Source organism: Morus notabilis, unplaced genomic scaffold (assembly GCF_000414095.1).
Source record: "Morus notabilis unplaced genomic scaffold, ASM41409v2 Scaffold403, whole genome shotgun sequence".
Taxonomy (NCBI): Eukaryota; Viridiplantae; Streptophyta; class Magnoliopsida; order Rosales; family Moraceae; genus Morus; species Morus notabilis.
In genome coordinates, this window is record NW_010359824.1 from 224,635 (window position 1) to 246,962 (window position 22,328).

General features: G+C 34.5%; 2 protein-coding genes across 3 annotated transcripts in view; both read right to left on the reverse strand.

The window, feature by feature from the left end:
• The window catches only part of LOC21397145, a 9,077-nt gene extending 6,761 nt beyond the window's left edge, over positions 1–2,316 (reverse strand). The window contains exons 1-4 of one of the 2 annotated variants that reach the window (XM_024163776.1): positions 2,163–2,316; positions 1,696–1,909; positions 743–884; positions 558–659 (exon numbers count right to left, since the gene is read on the reverse strand). In XM_024163776.1, coding sequence (XP_024019544.1) covers positions 558–659; positions 743–884; positions 1,696–1,873 — 422 coding nt within the window. In that variant the 5' untranslated portion in view covers positions 1,874–1,909; positions 2,163–2,316. The remainder of the gene's footprint in view (positions 1–557; positions 660–742; positions 885–1,695; positions 1,910–2,162) is intronic. The other variant, XM_010095251.2, reaches the window with a different exon arrangement.
• A 3,669-nt stretch (positions 2,317–5,985) lies between these two features.
• Positions 5,986–8,113, reverse strand: LOC21397146 (nodulation-signaling pathway 2 protein). The gene has a single exon (XM_010095252.2). The coding sequence runs from the start codon at positions 8,096–8,098 to the stop codon at positions 6,473–6,475; it is 1,626 nt and encodes a 541-aa protein (XP_010093554.1). The 5' UTR covers positions 8,099–8,113; the 3' UTR covers positions 5,986–6,472.
• Positions 8,114–22,328: the final 14,215 nt, after the last annotated feature.

Sequence of the window (22,328 nt, forward strand, 5' to 3'; positions counted from 1 at the left end):
CCGCGCAGAATCCCCATTCTACCCCTGTCTTTTATTTCTCCTTACGTAAGTAAAGTGCACCGGTGGCCTATCATTTCATTCGTGGCAGTCATAAAAATTCATATACTGCCAACTTTTAATTCAAATATAAAAAATTTTTGTCTGATGTATTAAAGGTAGTATGGTGGTTCTTAAGTTTCAATGCCACAGAAGCAGTTCTTTTTACATGTTTTAATTCTTTATGTAAAGGTCTGACTACACTAATAAACATTCGATAATAATGGAATGGTTTAACCATGAATTGAAAAACCTAAAACTAATGAAAACAAAATAAAATGTCTCATGTAAGATTGGAGGGAGAAGAAAGAAACAAACAAAGAATGTGCTTCACACGTGAAATACTCACAATTTGAAATTCTCAAGGAATAACACTTTCATCTTAAATAGTGATTGTCATCAAATACTGTGAAGTACAAACTTTAAATAGCAGTTATTTATATATGATAAACAGAATTGTTGAGAACAAAATTAACAGAATAGCTACAATGTTAGCATATAAGTTCGAGTCACATGCTTACTGTGCTCTAAGCTCATCTTGCTCTATTTTCTTCAAAGTTTGATTTCGTTCTCGAACAGAAACCCTTGAACATTCTAAATCATTGATTTCATTGGTAATAACTGTGTTGAGACAAATAAGACAATAAAAAACCAGCACTATCACAACTTGAAATTAAAAAGAATATGCAACTTAGTATATACTTATCTAAGCTCCTCTAAAAGCAAAGTCTCTCTTTTACACTCCTCTTCTAGTTCTTTGTGAAGAAGGTGTAATTCTTCATCAGCAACAACCTTGGATTTTGCTGCCTCCGTCTTTTGCCTGCATTCTTCTATTTTATTCTCATAATCTGCACCACATAAGATTACAAACGCACGTCAAAAACTTATGCAGGACCAATAAGCGCATAAGATCATCTGCTACAGTTTCATTTCATCATTTTTTTCCCCGATTACCCTTTATCCTTCTACAACTCGTGAAAGTACGAGGAATTAAAGTTTCAGAGCTAAATTTCCTACCAAAAAGGAAAAACATAGCTCTCGGAAAGGAACAGAAACGTGTTATTCCCTTACAGCTGTCGACTTTAAGTTATATGATCCCTATTATGCCTTCAAGATTTAGTTAAACCAACATTGTATTTGAAGTCTACAATATGATTCCACTTGCCAAACCTTCAATTAATAGGTCTCGAGCATGGCGTTCCAAACAAATAATGTTAATACAAATATTATCCAAAACGTCAATAAGTGCAATTAGCTTCAGATAATCGATTTCAGTGTCTCACAGAAAACAAAAGGATTCAACTGATTAACTTAAAAAATAAATAAATAAACAAAACAAAACAAAAAGGAAGGAATAGTGGAACAATAAATTATTTATTTGGTCAGTTTTGAAATTTTAGAATTCTCCACACAATTGTCCTGAAACACCAAAACTCTGTCAATCTTTAAAAGGGCAAATGCTAACTTTAAAAGAATTTGAATTAAGCCCCAAAACTATATTATTCACATCTTTGCAACACAAAACTAGTGGAAATTACAACAACCCTTAATTGAAACTTCATGCACCTAAACTCTTTTCCCTCTCGATTATTTTACTTTTTCTTGCTCTTCTTCTACAATTTTCTCAGCAAACAAACAGAGGGAAGTGCTGAAACAAACCTTGAAGCAGGTTCTTAACCTCGCTAGAATCGGCGTCGCAGGAAGATCGGAGGGATTTCGTGCCATCGCAGCACTGCGTCAAGCTGTTCGTGTCTCTCTTGTCCTTCAAAACCCTAACAAGATCATCGCCGTACGATATCAGCTTATCGATGTCCATATTTTGCAAAAGATCTCCCATTTTTCTCTGCGATTGCTAGGACCAGAGCTTCCAATACTGCGAATCAATCACGGATTCGTGAGAAAGATGGAAAAATCTAGGGTTGGAGGACGCGAAAATTTGAAATTTGAAAACTTTTATACAAAAGATAAAGGGAAAATTAAGGCTTTTTCCTCATTTTACACGGCATTTTATGCTTTTGCGTTGAGATTTTTTTTCCAAGCGAAATCGGAAAAAAAAAATAGATAGATAACGAATCACAGTAGGTTAAAATACAAACGCAGATAGAAATAAAAAATGAAATGCTTACAATATCAGGAGTTAGAGCAGTTCTTGTAAGCGTAGAAAACACAAGGAAGACGATGATCCTCTGAGCTTTGTTGTGGACTGGCGAGAATCGACTCAAAGGTGATGGCTGATAAGAATGGGAAGAAGAAGAAGAAGAAGAAGGAACAAGAGCGGGAAGCGGAATGGAAAGCGATTCGATTTTTTTTAATATATATATATATATATATATATTTTCCAATTTTGGGTTCCTTTCAAATTTATATTTATATTTATTTAACATACGTACGGTTGTAGTAAAATCGTGGATATGTCCGAGTGGTTAAGGAAAAAGGCTCGAAATTTGTTGGGCTTTGCCTGCGTAGGCTCGAGTCCTGCTACTCTTTTCTTTGCATTTAATTTTTTAAAAAATGTACAATCTCATTATTTTCGTTAAATTCCATTAAATGATTAACCGAATTAATTATTGTGCAAAATATATAATCTTATTAAGAGGATATTTTGATAAAATACACTCTCCTTGTCTCTCTCTCGCTCTCTACCATATACTTTCTATCTCTCTCTCACTAAAATAGAGAGAAAACAAAAACATTGTCACATAGTTGTTTGATCACCTCTCTCTCTTTACCATTTACTCTCTCTCTCTCTCTCTACCATTTACTCTCTCTCTCTCTCGCTCTCTCTCTCTCTACCATTTACTTTCTCTCTCTCTTTCGAATAGCTGCTTGATCACCTCAGCTCCACCAACATACTTTCTTTTTATAGGGGTTGTTCTTTTGAAGTGTAACTTGAGTATAATTTTTTAGTTGAATTTGAGTTATAACTTGAGTTAAAGTTGTAACTTGAATAAAGTTGAGTAAAAATGAATAAAATTTGAACTTAAAAGAACGTGAACTTAAATAAAATTGTAACTTGAGTTTAAATTTTTTCTGAATTTTGTTGTAAGAGAACAACCCCATAAAAACTTGAGGCAAACCCTAGTATTGGTTATCGTGTTAATTTTTCTGGTTCTTTAATTATTTTACAGTTGAAAATTTGGTTTGAAAACTTGAACCTATTTTTGTATTTTTAATTAATTTTTCTAAAGCTTGTTTGGTAACAAATTTTTTCTTAACTAGGAAAATATTATATATATTTCTTGAATCTTAATCAATCTTCACTAATCTGAGCGATACCAAACAAGGCCATAGCCCAATTTTGTAGTTGAAATTTTGGTTTGAAAATTAAGATCCATATTCTTTTTATCCTTTGAAGGATTATTCCTAACCCAAAAAAAAACAAACAAGTAATTAAAGGGTAAATTTTGTTTTTTGACCTCAAGCTGAGATTTTATTTTATTTTTTTCATATGAATTATAATGGCAGGGGAATAGTTCATAAATACACAATAACCAAGTAGCTTCATCTCCACCGTATTTTTGTGGATCTCCACCAAACAAGGCTTCAATCCAGTAATCCAGGATGAGCAGTTTGGCAATGGGAAGGTGGGTTTTGTATCCGCAACACCGCCGGTGGATCGAGAGAGAGGGATATGGAAATCGTAATTGATGAATCTGGGTTCTTTTTCTTGTTTTTTTTTATACCATTTTTTCTTAATTTGAGGTACTAATTGTAATCGATGAATATGGGTTATGCAATGAATCTGGGGGTATTTAAGCTATTTTACTAAAAAAGGGGCTGACGTGATGGATCATTTAATTATTTAAGGAAATTTAATGGAAAGGATGAGATTATACCTTTTTAAATAGTTTGGGTTCGTTTTGTCCAAAAAAAATTTAAAAATTAAATTATCACTTTTTTAAAAGTTTAGGGATTATTCATACAAATTATTTTTTAATTTTTAAAACGACTTAAACTTAATCTGTAATAATTTCTTAAATTTAGGATTCGTTCATTTCACAAATTTGAGTTTTTTAGTTTTAAGTTTCTACAGTTAAAAGTTATAAAAAAATGTCACTTTTGATTTTTTAGTTACAGTTAAAAACTTTTAAAAAATGTTACATTTCAACTCAAATTGAAAATTTAAATTCACAAAGACCTCGTTCATTTCACCAATTCGAGTTTTTAGTTTTAGGTTTCTATAGTAAAAAGCTATCAGGAAATGTCACATCTAACTATTTCTACTACAGTAAAAAGCTCTCAGAAAATGTCACATCTCAGCTCGAATTGAAAACTCGAATCCGCGAAGTGAACGAGGCAAAAATAAACTAAACCTTAATATGTAATAATTTCTTCCAGTTTTACAATTATCTTTTTCTTTTTTCTTTTTTCTTCTTTCGGGTGTTTGGTGTAGGATAATCTTTTAAATTTAATCTGTAATAATTTTTTAAACATAAGCTTTATTCATTTCACAGATTTAAATTTTTAATTTTAAGTTTTTACAATTAAACTCTTAAAAAATGCTATGTCTAAATTTTTTTAATTATAGTTAAAAACTCTTAAAAAAATGTAATATCTTAATTCAAATTAAAAATTTAAATTTATAAAACGAATGTGACCTTAATATGCAGTAATTTTTTCCAATTTTATTATTATTCTTTTCTTTTTCTTTTTTCTTCTTTTAGACGTTTAGGAGTTGTTTGGTTGGGAGATTCGTACCTCGATTCGAATCATAGTTCATAATTCGTTATAGTATTTTCTCTCAAAAAAATATACGTAAATTAAAAATAATTTTAATCTTATAATTTTAATTCATGAACTAAACGTCCTTAGTATAAGATAACCTTTAAATGAGGGTGAGAATGTTCTCATATTCTTATATTTAGTACAAAACTCGCACTTTTTATATTCAAAGTTAATATCATAGAATTCATTTTATTCTAAAATGAGATAATCTAAATATTACCTGACAAGAAATTATTTATTTTGCAAAGAATGTGGGTATGATGGGAAACTAATTAAAAAACCAAGAGACACAACCCTCCCCTCCTCCAACCATTTTGCAGCCGTCGCGACCCCACCACCACCGCCCACGGACTTGCCATCGCGGCCCCATCACCACCACGGACCCGCCGTCGCAACCCCATCACCACCACCGTCAATGAAACTCTGTGTTCAGATTCAGAAAATTTTTCAAAAAAGAAGGTAAAATGTGCAACCCCATAACAGATTTGATGAGAAGAGTGAGATCTTGCTTGTTTATTTTGGGTGTTTATGAGATGTCTCTACAGTTTGTTCGGTGGTAGTTTCAAAGCAGGTGGTGGTGTTTGAGATATCTCTACAGTTTCAGAGGAAATTTTTATTTTTTATTTTCGGATTTTTTATTAATAAATTTATTTGTTAACTTTTTTGTTTATTTTCTCAAATTTTTATTTTGTATTTTTTTTTCAAAATACTGATAATTAATGATTTTTTTTTATATAAAATAACATTACATTAGTAAGTACAACCAAACACAATAAAAATATATTCTCCGAAATATGAGAAAAAATCTTTGTAGGCAACCAAACATGATAATTTAAAAAAATAATAGAAAATATGATAAAAGAATCCTAAAAATCATATTATTTTTTATTATTTTTCTAATAATATAATTTTTACTGATTACTCATACAAAATGTCTCCTTTATATTATATGTTGCTAATACTATAATCATTGATTAACTTTTAAAATTTTAGCATTAACATTTTGCACAATCTATAGCTTTCACAAACACCAGCCATATTAAGAAAACCATGAATTTGATGATTATTAAAATAATAGAAATTTTATGATAGGACATGTATATTTATTTTATTGGTAGAAATTGTTATTTTTAACTGTTAATTTTAACAATTAGATCTGTGCATACTCAAATTAAAATTTTACAATATGCGAGATAAAATTACTCATATTTCATATCTGTTGAAAAATTATTCTGATGAGTAAACACGATTCTTACCAATAGAGAAAAAAGCGGTCTCCACCATAAATACACCTTAAAATAAGTGCCAACCTCCAATTTCTTTTGTCGAAACTAAAGAATGAGGGATATTGTGCTCGTGGATCGATAGTTTACTGTTGGTGACATCAAATAGCAATGATAGGTTGACAACCCTTCTCTTACATATTTCTCTAAATTAAGAGCTTTGAGTTTTTAGAATAAGTGATGAAAACCCAAAAAAGATGAAGAACCACGTATTGGAAAAAGTGGTAACGAGAAGCAGTATATTGGGGATTTCCTAATTGACCAAAAAAAAAAAAATCATCCAGGTTTGATCTGTACCATTTTATGACTAGTCTATACAGCAACCAATACTGCAAGTATGCTATAACCATCTATGAATAAAAGAGTAAAACAGAGTATAAAGAGTGAAAAAGAAAACAAAACAAAAAAAGGGAGGTTGTTGCTTCTCTTTAGCTTTGACTTGTCCAGGCTGATACTCTAACTAAAGGAACTCCTCTCCATTCTAAGCTAGCTTCATTTCCATTCAAACCTTCAATCCTCACTCCATAAGAGCTCCCGTTTCTTACCATTTCTTCGGCTTCGATAAGACTCTCTTTGCTTAGGCTCCAATCCTCCAGACCGAGCGCTTCCCCGAGATGGAAGCCCTCCTTCACCTCCTTCCACTTTTGTAACCAAGCAAGAGAAGAGATGTAAGGTGCAACAAAGAGACACTCCATGGTCATCCTTGCTTCCGAAAGATGAATTGGGAAATTTGATTCCATTGACTCCAACAAGGCTTGGTAATGTGCAATATGACCATCAAAGAATGGACTGAAACTAACACAACTCTTAAGCTTTTGACTAGGATCTCCATCTGCCATGACTATGATACCCTTGTTGTGAGTCTTGGAATTAACAGAATTAGCTAGCAAATGATCCTTAGCTACCCTTAGAAATTCCATGACAAGTCTTCTATTTCTTACCCTTCTCATGTGTGGTAGTCCCACCATACAATTGAAGGCCAAAAATTTTCTCCCTTTACCCTTTTTCTTTGCCTTGTTCAATTCACTCACCAAATCATCAATTCCCATCTCTTCAACCTTCAACTTTAGGCCAAATAATCTAGCATGACCAAGGAGATTTTTTCTTGTTTCCTCAAAACTCCACTGCAATGGATCAGATTCAGCTTCAATCTCTTCCCGCCTAATTGATGTCAGTTTTAGTGTCTTCTGTTGCCAAGCAGTAGCCTCGATCATCTGAGACCATTGAAGCCCTTCTCCAATGTCAAAATCCACTATGTGGATTGTCTCTGCATCGTCCGGTGCAGCTTCAAGAATCGCTGAATTTGCTGTGAAGTGAGCAAACTTTCCGTATGGAAAGCTTTGGTAGAACGCCTTGAACGCAGCATCAAAGTTTTTGAATGATTCTTGTTTCAGATACTCGCCTTGATCATCGACATCTTGGGATAAGTTGAAAGCAATGCGCTCCAAAGTTTTCCTGAGCGGGCTGACTTTCTCACTGATGCATCTCAGAATCACCTCCTTGAGCTCTCTCTGTTCATTCTCCGTGGCTTCGCCGTAAGCCCTGAGAAGATGAGAAACACTTTGTTCGGTTTCAATCTCCATGTCTTCTCCTGGCAAGATTAGTACTTTTTGGGTTGATATTGTGTCCATTGATGCTTCTGACTTCAATGATGAGCTAGGACTCCACAAATCATTTTCCTCCCCAGAGAATTTCTGTGAAGGAAAACTTCCCATACTCTCCTCCAAAGATCCATACAAGCTCTCAAACTCGCCACACAAATCAGGCTGAAATCCTTCCAAGTCAATTGGAAAATCCTCCATAAATGACATACCTTGCAGGGAATCATCACAAACTGCAACCTGGAGAGATTCACCAGAGATCACGGAAGAAGGAAAAGGGACCGAGGAAATCTCCGAAAGACAGTCAATTGGTATGAATGGAGCTGAGAATTCACCGCCACCAACAGTAGCATCCATACTGCTGAGACTGCAGTTTCCAACTTGATCCCAAGTTGAATCCATGACATCATAGAATTGCCAAGAAGGCTGATCAAAAATCTCAGGTTGCATCATCTTTCGATATTCTTTACGGGGTAAGAATAAGACTTTTGGGTTGGAGTTCAATTTCGAAACAAGTTTACTTTGTATTTATATGCAAATTGGTGAACAATGTAGCGACAGATTAGTATAAACAATTAGAAAATGGTCTATTTTAAAATATTCTGCAAGTCACGATCTTATCTTAATAAACAATTTACACATCATTCTCACTGACTTTCTACATACTTTAATTCCAGGTTCCCAGCTCAGGCTTCCACCTTTCTTGGCATCTTCTGGGAGTTGGTTTATGTTGGAAGTAATATCCTTTATTTAGCATTACTTTATTCCAAGGATTACTTAGATAAATATTCATGTCTTTTCAATGTAATTGCCTTTTCAATTAATAATAAATATTGTCTCATGCTTATTAAGAATAATTAAGAGGACTGTTTAGAATGACCCTATTCCTTAAGTCTGAAGAAACAACCAACGGCATGAATTTTTCATGCAATTACCAATATCTGTGGAAGCCCTTAAGGCTTTGAAGTAGTATATGTTGAGATTATCATTCGTTTTCTTCTGTTTTTTTTTCCCCCTCGAGAAAGGACAAGAGGAAAATGACCAAACAATACTACAGGAAGAGTTCAGTTTCCCATTAAAGGTACTTAAGTTAGACTAGCTGACAAGCATTCCTTGATAAACAAAGGTTTTCAATTTATTTGTCATGGTATCTGTGCAAAACTCTCTTTTAGCTACGATATAACATGATAGATCTTATTATGATTGACATACTAATCGAGTGACTTCATTCTTTTGACCTGCAAGAACACAAATATGGAGAGTTGAAAGAAACAGATTATGGGTTAATTGTGTTTCTACTAATCCGTACCTGTATCATAGTATTTTGGGGGTGTCATCCTAGAACTTGGACTTTCAAGTAAGTAGAGTTGCCCAATGGCTTCCTAAGTTTATGTTTATTAGTACATTTAAATGATGTGGAATTCATTTTTCTTTTAACTCTTACACGTCTCAACAAGAATATGCTCTCTTTGGAGTTACTAATTTTGTATAATTGGATGAATCGGGCCATTTTAATACCATACAAAAATTTCACTTACTAATGATTTGGATTTCCATCTTAAAAGGTCAACATGTAAAGTGGAATAGTCAAATGTTCTTGAATAAAATGTGGGACTCGAATTTATTTTGTTGTGTTATATCAAATAAATTAGGACCACCAAAGAAAAGAGTTTGCCGCAACTTCATGCAAATTGTAACCACAAAATAGTCTTTATTTGTTTTTCACTGCATGATTGCATTTGTTATTTTAGATTAGGATAAACATCACATGATTCATATTCCATACGTGTCTATTATCCATATAAGATCAAATGGTGTATTTATTACTTCATAAGAGCATAGACTTTTGGAGCCACGGCTCATTTAATATATGTTATGGATGATGTTACACATTTGTCAACGACTTTTTGATAACTCCAAATGGTCATTTTTCTGATGTGAATTTTTGGATATCAAAGTCCTGAAAAAAAAAAAAAATAATAGTTACATCAATGCATATTTCATTATATGGAAAAGGTAGTTGAGCCATGAACGACTCTGCAATATAATCTATATGGAAAATGCTGAATAGCCAAATGGGGATTTTTGTTTCCATTAGACACAAGGTGCGGGTCCACCTGAGTCTGATGTGGAGAAATCCTCGTTTGGACAAATAATATTGCTCAATATATATATATATATATATATATATATGTATATATATATATAAGCAGAGTCATACCAGATGACTTGTCACTGACGACTATCATGGAGTGTCCTGTTTTGGAGGCCACCAAAGGGGATCTATCTGCCTTTTGGAGCAACTACAAGTCCATTACTTGATATTTTTTTTTTTAATTATGTTGTCTTTTAAGTGTCTCTATACATATAACTTCCACTTCTCCATGAAATACTAATTAATTGGGAAAATCAAAATCAAAATCAGAATTTGAAAATCAAATGAACTAAACTTCTTAAATAAATATTAGCATTATATTGGGTTTCAACCTCCTCATATTATAAGATTATATGTTTTTGTTACCAGTAAGTAAAGACTGAAGTTTGATGTACTTTAGTACTATATTATATACAGTAAGGACAATAAAACCCAAATGGTTATAATTGGCAATTTTATATTTGTATTTAGAGCTTAATGATGCGAGTTTATTTTTGTATAATAAATTTCCGCAAGCGTACGGTGTCAAGTTTTGAGTATAAGGTGAGTGAGTATCGTCTCCACAGGGATTGGGTTTAGAATTGCCATTAAGTACCGCAATTATTGTAACTTAACTTTATCTAGGCAACCTAATAAAATGACAATTAAGAAAATAAAACAAAATAAATATGAAAATAAGAAAATAAAGTATCTATACACAAATGGTCTAGGGACTTGATTTCGCTTTATTATTCCTATGTTCATCATATTATGTAATCGCTAATCAATTCCATTCAATTCATTAATCAAGGCTCTAATGTCATCTCGCAACCTCTCCCGAGTGCCTCACAAGAAATTGTATTTAAATACCCAAAATAATATCCCTATACGAAATGAACATTTAAACACAAATTAAGTTTCGCCTTTAGAATTAGAAAATAGGAATATTGATCGCCTCCCGGCCTCACAACGACCTAAATCCTAATTTGATTATTTAAGCGTTGATCTCCTCCCGGTCTCACAACAACTTAGACTATGTTTCTCAAATCTAGATAAAGAATTCAATCTCTCCCGAGCATCAAATTCGCAATCTAAAAATCATCTAACTCATTGGCCAAATAAATTAAAAGCATTAAGCATAGAGAAACATAAATGAATTGAAAATGAAATTAAATTAACAATCAACAAAATATTCAAAACATAGTTCAAATAAAACTACATCAAGTCCTAGATTTAATGTCTAGCTCAACATGAAAAAATAGATGAAAGAAGATAAAACTCAATATCCATTGAAGAGCTTCCAAGGACCTCCAAGATGAAGGATTTCGGCCTCCTTTTGATGTTTTCTTCACTTTTTCGGGCTCCCCTTCCAAATGGCATATCTTTCCTTTTATACTACAACATTTCAGAGCTAGGGATTTAGTCGCGCGTTGCAGCCCGCGTGAAAACGCGTTGCGGCGCGCATTTTTAGAAGAGAGATTTCACTCGCAAGGGGCTGAGATGCGCTGCAGCGCGGAGGACACATTCCTGGGCCCTTTTGGCGCGCTGCAGCGCCCTTTTTTGCATTCCAAGCCTCCTATTTTGTGCCTTAAAATCCTCTTTTGCCTCCTCTTGCCATTGATTCACAAGTTAGGCAAATATTCTTCTTTCTTTCATGCAAAATCATCTAAGTTCACATTTATTTATAACTCCTATAAAAAACACACAAAAGACATTAAACTAACAAAAATGTTTGAAAACTTACAAATATTCAAGCTTAAAAATACTTAATTTGTTGGTAGAAATACCCGTCATCACTTAACTAATTGGTTTTGGTGCTTTGGAGCAAATTAATCCTATACATGTAGAAAGATTGTGTCATATTACTTGTTAAAGGCAAGTAAACAAAATACCCATTATACTTTGGTCGAAAATAGAACAGAAAATGAAAACAATGGAAAATAGTTGGAGTAAAAAGCATAATTATGGGATAAGAATGTGCAGGAGACTTTGATTTATCCTTTTTACTGTCCTCTAATTAGCAACCTATGAAAAGGAAAGAAAAGAAACTTTATTGTGCTGAAGAAGGGAAGAGACTAATCTCCGGTATCCAAACACAAAAGGAACCATGAAGTCATTCAATATATAGAACAAACTAACAAATATATGTTTGTCAATATCTCTGACTTTCATGTCCAATAAGTGAAAGATATTTGGAATTTTGGATTTGCAGTTAAAAAGAAATACTAGAAAACAAGAAAACTGTTTCCCGAAAACAATCAATCTGCATTAAGTTGCGTCAAGTTTTTGCTTTTTGAGTTGTGACTTCTGCCTTTGTCCTGTATTAGAATAATATAATAATAATAACGATGATAATATATTTATAATGAAGTATTGATGAATTTTTAATAATTACATTTTCATCAATAGTTACTGTTAAATATAATAATTTGATAAATTGATAATGATACCTGAGTGAATATATTTAAGAAAGTAATGTATATATAATTTGGTGTCGTGTTTCTCATTAGTTAATTAAGAATACAATCAATTGTCAATTACTTCCTTATCTTCATATAGAATTGGATGAAAGGAACATTTTCGTTGGAGCTTGACATGCATAATCATAAAGATGATGGTCATTCGTATTATTTTGATTCTAGTCTTTATCTACTTTTTCATTAATTATTAATTCTGGTAAAATGCATTAGAATTTAGAAGCAGACAATGCAGATATCAACGTGTCAAATGTCCGAGAGTTTGTTGGAAGGAGGCATGAAAATGGTATCTTACCAGAATGATCTCTTGATATTTAAAGCCTTGAGTATACTTTATTGTTTTAATTACGTTTGTTTTCTCATCCATGAAAGAGTCCTTCTACCTCATATTGTTGTCATTGTTAAATATGGTTATAATCATATCAAAATGAAAAAGCGTAGAAAACAAAAAAAAAAATCTAAGATTTTACATACGGTTGCAAAATAAAATTACGGGTAGTTTATTTTTTCAAATATCACCATAGATATGCATTTCTCAATAAAAAATAAAGAAAATAGTTATGAAACTATATTTTTACCCTATTGATAAAGCAAATTTCTTTAACCGTTTTATTAAATTGTAATGGTCGGATTTGTTCATGAGTGTGATAACTTTTGTGTTGTATGGTGCAGTAGTTTAAGGTGAACACTCATTACTCAGATCCAATCGATTCTTAACAGTTAAAAAACTTGCTCTATTAGTGAGGTAAAGTGCAGTTCTTAAAAAATAAATGACAAATGCATAAAATACACACCCAAAATTAACTTATAAGAACAATGATATACAAGTCACGATTATTAAGAATAAGCATGGTGTGATTTAGAAGATTAATGCCCTATTCTTTTCGCTGATTCGAGTTTTGCTACAATAAAAAGCTCTTAAAAACAGTCACGTCTAACTTTTTTACTACAGTAAAAAGCTCTCACACAACATCACATCTCAACTCGAATTAAAAACTCGAATTAACGAACCGAACGAGTAAGAAAAAAAAAAAACCACAGTCGAAAATTTAAACACATAACCACACTGGTTGAGTACGTTTAGACCTTGGGCAAAAACTTAGCAAATACTTTACTTTAATATTATAATAGTGCACATACATATACATACAGGACTCTTCATGATAAGTAAAACACAATTAAAAATGTTTACTAGTTGTTATATATAACGAAGCATCACTTTTTTTTTCTTCGCAAGATATAAGGTTTTTTTTTTTTTTTTTTTTTTTTTTTTTTTTTATCTTGTAAGGAAAAAAAAAATCATATATATATGGTGGATTGGTGTGGCTAAAATCACAAATGCGGTTTTCGTAAGTTGTGGTTTTAAAAACTTGAAACGGCAAATCAAATTGTACCATGCAATTAAAACAGTAATTAGACCTCAAATCAAACCAGTAAAAAGCACGCTACACATCTCTCGTATTATGTTATGATTTGGGCAGCTTGTACAGTTAATCACTTATTTTACTCACTCCTACCAACCTTATATCTATTTAACAAAAAATTATATCTATTTTGGAAAATTATATTCACACCCCACTCTTTTATTAAGACACCCCATTCTAAAAAAATATTTTTTTTATTACAATTGTACCCTTCACTTAAATGGGTTTGATTTAGTTCACCACAGTATGCCCATAAAAATAATTTGTTTTCTGTCAAATCAAATCATTAAAACTATCCCTAAAAAAGAGTCCATTGACGACAATCGTAATAAACGTTGAGTTAAAAAAAATCATTGTGCGTCTTCTCTTTCTTGTTGAGTTTTCATATTGTTTCTGTAAATAAATTCGTTTTTGCGGAATAATATAATCTGCAACACAAAGATCATCAAAGAGTTGATACAGAGAGAGCAATGAAAGAATGTGAGGAAGAGTAACAAATAAAAAATTAAGAAAAAACAAGCAGCGGTGCACAAATTTGAAATTGAGGGACAAAGTTGCTTGTTTGAGGGAGTAGAGAGGGGGAAAAAGAGAGTTCAAAGGCAGGAGTTGGAACTAAAGAAATCTGGGTGAAAGCTATTGGCAAAGGGGGTGTCCTGTGTACATGGGTGTAGAAAATACGTCTTTCTTCTTTTTCTTAAGTTGTACTTTTTAGTCGTTTTATTAGTTAGGGTGTCTTTATAATTTTTTTTAGGGTACTGTGAATAAAATTTATCATCTACTTTTAAAGTGCGTTTGGTTTAAGGATTCGTGACGTAGTTCGAATCATAGTTCGTGACTCGTTACAGTATTTTATCTCACAAAAAACATACGTAAATCAATATTGATTCTGAATCCATCAACCAAACGTCCTCTTAGAGTTGTAAAAATGAGCCAAGCCAAACAAGCTAGCCCATAGGCCTAGCCAGGCCTAGGTCTTCACCCGACCCATCTAGTCTTTTTTTTTGCTTTTGTTTTCAATACATTTTCTACGGGGAAAATGATGGAAATAGATTTTTCTAGGTGGGGATGCATAATCTTTAAAGAGTATACTAAATAGCCCTTACAGTCATACTGTCGTACCGTTTTCTAACCCTCAATGTTTGTAGATTTAGATTTTATGAGTTAATATTTTAATATTTTATAAATTAATTTTAGTATTTTGGTTGTGGTTTGTGGTTTTGTTTTGACTATTAAATTTAGTTTGTGGTTTTGGATTTAGGATTGTGAATTGTAAATTGAAATTGAAATTTGTGATAATTAGATTGAAATTTATTTGATGATGATTAAAAAATAGGTGACCTATGCAAATATTAAGAAGTTAAAAATAATGAATTATGTATATAATGATTAAAAAATTTAGATGGAAATTTTAATTAGTATTATATTACTAATTAGATTGAAATTTATTTGATGATGATTAAAAAATAGGCGACCTATGCAAATATTAAGAAGTTAAAAATAATGAATTATATACATATAATGATTAAAACATTTAGATGGAAATTTAATTAGTATTATATTACTAATTAAAAAAATTAAAAATAAATATTATAAAATAGTTAATAGAATGTTAAAGACATATTACAAAATAATTTGTGTTAATTTTCATAAAATTTGATAAAACTTCATAACAGACAATCATATCTGGTCCAGTCGCTACAAAAGGTTTATCGAGGGGATGCGTCGTCATCTAGCTCACACTTGGTAAGATCTTCTATGACACGTTCAGACCCACGCGTAGAAGAATACTTGCAACAGAGTTGCTAGCAAAACCTCCAGTTGTACAAGAGCGTCAGAATGATGCAGGACTTCATCACTAAAATGCACCCCAACATGACTTTCCCAGCAGTTACTCCTCTTATGTCGTATGTCCGTCCAGGTCATCTGCCTCCGAATCCTTCCGATGATAACGACGATGTGTAACACCCTAACGAATTAAACGAGATTAATTAAGGTAATTAAGATTTATTAGTGTGCCCAATCTGATTTAATTAAATAATTATGTTATTAAATGTTTCTGAAGGGTAAATTTAAATAATTCTAAGGTATTTAAATATTTTCAGTACTTACATTTTCACCCTAGAGTGTGTGTAGACACATTTTCTGGACTGTCTTTTATTTTGTGACACCTGTCCATTTTCTTTTTCTTTTCCTTTTTCTTTTCTTTTTCTTCCTTTTCCCGTGCACTCTCTCTCTCTCTCTCATTTGAACACACTCTCTCTCGTTCTCTCTCCCATTTGTGTCTCAAAACAACCAAATCTTGAAGCAAAGGAGAATTTCAAGAAGTTTTTAACGTCAAGAGAATGATTGAGGTGAGATTTCTGAAAAGCTTCTCTTAAATCTCAAATTTTTCAAATTTGAAAAACCTATTTTTGTTCAAAACAGGTTTTGATGGATTTTGGGTTAAATCATGGTGGAAATTTGAGATTTTTGGTGCTTTAGACTGTATTTGTCATTTGCAACCTGGATATGATGATTTCCCTTTGAAAAATCTCGAATTAAGCTCAGATTTGCAGGTTCTCGGACTGATTCGGTGAGTTTTCTCGCACTTCAGTTCTCCACTGGTCGACCAATGCGATCGACCCAATTGCACTACATCAGGTCGACCTGTGCAGTCAACCGAATTACACACCACCGATCGATTGGTGTACACGGGGTTTGACCCTGTTTTGCCTGAAAATGTTGTTTTGAGCTCAGTTTTTGAGGACAACCCACATTAGCTTCATCTGAGGTCCTAGAGTAGATGGATTAGCATCTTTAATCCATTTTTAAGATTGAAAACCTTTGGAATGATGATTTGAAACATGAAATGGTTTGTGAAACCGGTAATTGAATTATGGGACACTAATAGGAATTCAAAGTGTATAATTGGTATTGAATTGCTTTAGTAATGAGAATTGGATCCTAAAGTGTGGTTTTGTACCAGTGCTAGCTGAGGACTCAGATTGAAGGACTTAAGGAAGTGAAAGCAGGAATAGAGTAACGCTAGCCACATGTTTGATATTGTGAGGTAGGATTCCTTACCCTTTCTTTGATAGCCTGATTTTCAAAAGAGTTTTAGCCTTGCAAATGTTTTAAAGAAATGGCATATTTACGAGAGAAAAGCATGTTTAAAAACAATAGCTTGATTTTAGCTATTGGAATTATAATGAACTATTTCATAAAGTTTAATTAATGATTTTTAAGACAAGAGATCTTACGAATCGGTAAACCGGCTGACGGCGTAGATAGGATGTGGAGAGTGCATCCTTGGGGGCAGAACCCGAAATCTGGCCCGGGAGTGATAAGGCTTGTGCTTGTGGTTGTGTAAGTAATTTATCATAGTATAAATTACTTGTTGATGCCTGTAATACGGATATTTTCAGTTGTCTTTCCTTTCAGAAAAAGGATGTGAGGTTCTGGCTGTTGTGTTGGAACTGAATGTCTTATTTACTTATTCATTTATTTATTTACTTGCTTACTCATTTATTTATTTATTTATAAAGTTATTTCAAAATACATCCTACTGGGTCTTTCGCTCACGTTTTATTATTTTATAAATATTAACCCCTCCCAGGCGACTCTAGGAGCAGTACGAAGTAGCTGAGTAGTCGCTACCATCCGATTAAGAGAGGATTGTCTTCATCCTCCTAGTGTACAAATATAAGAATTGTAAATTCTGTAAACTCTGGACTTTGCATTTCTAGACTGTGGTTGATGTTTGTAATGTTATTTACATGTTCATGTATGTACAATACTGCACATCCTGTGGGTGAAGCCCTGAACGATTTAGAAAGTGCGGGCGACCCCGTAACTTTCTTGTAATTTATTTTCAGCTCAATAGTGGGGCTCGTTTAGAAATTTCTTAAAATATTTTACTTTTGATCCTGATTATTATAATTTCAAATGCTTAATCACGTTTAACACCGAAGCGAGCCTTCACGTCACCGACCCTGGCTTCGGGGCGTGATAAAGTGGTATCAGAGCCTTCGGTTTAGAAGCCACAAGATTGTACATACATGTGTGACATCAGGAATCTACTAAACAGTCTAGTTTCTTTTCAGTTAAGGGAGATGTCGCCGCGGCATAGATCTGTTAATCAACCGGCACCACAGAATCAAGAATTCACGGATGTCATGTATGCTGCTTTCCAAGGGATAGCCACTCGAGCTCAGAATGAGCGACCGGCCGAGGATAGGAAGCAGAGTTACTTCCGTGAATTTAGACGTGGGCCTATCACCACATTCAATAGTGAGGGAGGATCCCAGGAAGCGGAATATTAGTTTGATTCCATAGTAAAACACCTGTATACTATGGGAGTGGCGGATGAGTGTTGGGTAGAATTCACAGTGTATAAGATGGAAGGCCAAGCAAGTACTTGGTAGAAGCAAGTGAGGAGAAGGCTTGATGTGACGAGAATGACTTGGGAACAGTTTGAAACCATTTTCAATGAACAATACTTCCCTCAGAGCTGTCGGGATGAAAAGGAGATGGAGTTTATGTCCTTGCAACAGGGCGATATGTCAGTGAGGGAGTATGAGGCTAAATTCAGTAATATATCCCGGTTTGCACCATCTCTAGTGGAGTCTGAACACCTAAGGTGTCTTAAATTCAAGAAGGGTCTAAAGAATTCTGTAAGGAGACCATTGGTGGCTCTAAGAATTTGAAATTTCTGAGACCTGGTGGTTGCTGCTACAACCGTGGAGCAAGAAAATCTGGCTTATCAGCAAAGCAAGGAAGCAGCTGGTTGAGTTTCTATTTCAGGTGGACCTTTTGCTTCAGGCAGGCCACAGTGGACTGGTAGAAGAAACTGCAATCAAGGGCAGATCAACAGAGAGATGATTAGTGATGGTAGTAGTTCCTCTGGGAGTGACAGGAGTGGTCCCTATAGACCTAAATGTCATCATTGTGGGCAAGTTGGCCACATTAGGAGGAATTATCCCAATCAAAACCGGCCACCAACTTAGTAGTCTCAGAGTGATGCTTCTTACGGTCAAGAGAGGCTACCGCAATTTGTGCCGCCTTATCAGTCACAACTGCCAATGCCAATGCCATACCCTCATGCGCTAACCTACTATCTGCCTCAATATCCACAGTTTTGGCCTCAAGCGTCGGGACCGGTACAGATTCCTCCGCCACAACAATATAGGCCAGGGACTCAGAGGCCTAATATTGGTGATAAAGGGAAAGGGAAAGCGCAGGGACAAGCTTATACCCTGACAGGAGACAGTTCTAAAGGACATGCCAACAACACGGTGGTTGAGGGTATGATTCTGATCTCTCACTCATTAGCACATGTATTGTTTGATACTGGTGCTACCTATTCGTTTATATCAAGCTCTTTTGTTCAAACTTTGAAACTAAAATATGAGAGCTTGGAAACCCCAATGATTTTAAACTCCCCACTAGGATGTGTGGAGGTGAGTAGTGTGTGTAGATCGTGTGAAATCACGATTAGAGGTGAACGATTGAGACCTGACCTGATAATCCTTCCGATGAGTCTATTTGACGTGGTACTCAGAATGGATTGGTTAGCAAGATACGGTGCGATTGTTGATTGCTACCATAGGAGAATGACCCTAATGACTAATTCCGGAGCGATGATCACTTATCAAGCGAATATGAATCCAGTCTTAGAAGAACGAATGTTGAGATACAGCGTTGGGGGACGTAGGAATCTAGCTTGCTTTTCCATCATTCTTGCTCTAGAAGGTGAACCTGAGTTAATTGGAGACACTGCGAGAATTCTTGTGGTAGACGAGTTCGCAGAAGTATTTCCTGAAGAGTTACCTGGTTTACTGCCAGATTGGGAGATTGAATTCGGTATTGAGTTGATGCCGGGAATGGCACCAATCTCTATTCCTCTTTACCAGATGGCACCTACAGAAATGAAAGAATTAAGAAAATAGCTCGGGGAGTTAGTAGAAAAAGGGACTATCAGGAATAGTACTTCCCCATGGGGTGCACCTGTTTTGTTTGTGAAGAAGCACAACGGATCTCTCCGGTTGTGCAATGACTATCGTCAATTGAATAGGATAACTGTGAAGAATAAATACCCATAGCTGAGGATCGATGAGTTGTTCGATCAGTTTGGTGGATCACAGTATTACTCTAAGATTGACTCGAGGTCAGGATATCATCAGTTAAAGATTAAGGAGGAAGATGTTCTGAAAACTGCTTTTAGAACTCGGTATGGACATTTTGAGTTTCTAGTAATGCCTTTTGGGCTGACGAATGCCCCAGCTGCATTCATGGATCTAATGAATCGGGTTTTCCGGTCGTACTTAGACCAGTTTGTGATCGTCTTCATTGATGATATTTTGGTTTATTCGAAGACGTGGAAAGAACATGAGCAGCATTTGAGAATTTTTCTTTAGACTTTTTGTGAGCACTAGCTGTATGCAAAGAATGAGAAGTGCGACTTCTAGTTGATGGAAGTGAAGTTCCTTGGTCATGTAATATCGAGACAAGGAATTTCTGTAGATCCTTCCAAGATCAAGATTGTATTACAGTGGGAAAGGCCGAAGAATGCGACAGAGATTCGAAGTTTCCTCGGACTAGCAGGATACTATCAGCGTTTCATAAAAGATTTCTCGAGTATTGTTGCACTAATGACTCGGTTGACCAAGAAAGAAGTCAGATTTGAATGGGACGCTGACTGCGAACATGCTTTTCAAGAATTGAAGACCAGACTGACAAGTGCACCGGTCTTGACTATACCCAACAGCGAAGAGCCATATGAGGTGTATTCTGATTCCTTGGGGAGTGGACTCGGATTTGTTTTAATGCAAGGTGGACGCGTCGTAGCCTACGCATCTCGTCAATTAAAGCCACATGAACGGAACTACCCCACTTATGACTTGGAGTTAACAGCGGTGATATTTGCTCTAAAGATATGGAGATGTTATCTCTATGGAGTAAAATTTCAGGTCTTCTTTGACCACAAGAGTTTGAAGTACTTGTTTACTCAGAAAGATGTGAACCTTAGACATAGGAGATGGATGGAATACATGGAAGATTATGATTTCACGCTGCAGTATCATCCGGAAAAAGCTAATGTGGTAGCTGATGCCCTCAATAGGAAGACTACAGGAATGGCGTCATTAGCTTTGGAACACTGGAAAAGAACTGAAGTAGTAAGCGATTATGAACTTCAGTACTACGAGGATTATAACTAGGTAATGGTGTATAATCTAATCTGCACACCGGCTCTTGTGCAACAAGTTAAGCAGAATCAGTGGCAGGATCCGCATCTTTAAGGAATTTGGATTCAAATTCAGAATGGAGAGCAACTTGAGGATTGGAGAACCTGGGAAGATGGAACACTTTACTTTCGCGACCGCCTAGCTGTTCCTAAGGTAGATGAGATCAAGAAGGTGATTCTGCATGAGGCCTATAAATCGAGGTACGATATTCATCCGGGAAGCACCAAGATGTACCAAAATCTGAAGAGGCAATACTGGTGGAGAGGTATGAAGAAAGACATTCGTGAACACGTTTTAGAATGTGTGACTTGTCTCCGGATTAAAGCTGAACATCAGAAGCTTGCGGGAGAATTGCAGCCTCTACTTGTTCCGGGATGAAAATGGGAGCGTATCACCATGGATTTTCTTATGGGACTTCCAAGGACTGAGCAGAAGTACAATACCATCTGGGTAGTAGTGGACAAGTTGACGAAATCTGCGCATTTCATACCGTTCCATGTGACATATTCCCAAAAGATTCTGGTTGAATTGTACCTGGAGCATATCGTCAGACTTCACAGAGTACCGCTATCTATTACGTCCGGCCGCGATACTCGCTTTAATGCAATGTATTGGAAAAGTTTCCAGGAAGCCGTGAGAACAGAATTGAATTTCAGTACAGCATTTCATCCTCAGACTGATGGGCAATCTGAAAGATTTATTCAGATTCTGGAGGATATGCTTCGTGCTTGTATTCTGGATTTTGGTGGAAACTGGAAGAAATATCTGTCGGGAATGGTGTCCTAGAAGCATAAGATGTAATAGGATATTTATTATTTATTTAATAAAAGAGTTTATTCATCATTTTATGTGTATATATTTGTGAATATTTTATGAATATCAATGAAAATTCCATGATTATTTATGTAACCTTAAACATTGTATATAAGTGTTACATACAAGAGGATAATGTTTAAGGATAATAATCAAAAAGCAATGTTCATAATGAATTTAATTAAAGTTCAGAATCTTTAATTAAAACATTATTAATACGTGTCATTCCCATTTAGAATGGAACGGTGTTATCCACACTGTTAATATGGTGAGATATTGAATGAGTGTATTTTACATAATGAGATTATGTGGAACAATGACACAAACACAATATGAATTTCTAATAATTCCGTTAAGCATAGAAATTCTAATTAAGTCTACCGATGGTCATATATAGGATGGTCTTAATCATGAGTTCTTAACAGACTCCTATTTATGGATTTGTGTCTTTTGATTTACTCAGTACAGATTCTGAGATCCTGAATCATATTCCTTGTATTTTGGAGACATGATGAAGTAAGTAGCCGGGAATGTTATTACACGAGATGGAATCCATTCCTTCTTAAGAAAGAAGTAGATAAATAATTCTCTTGAGGGTTGATTCGGTACTTG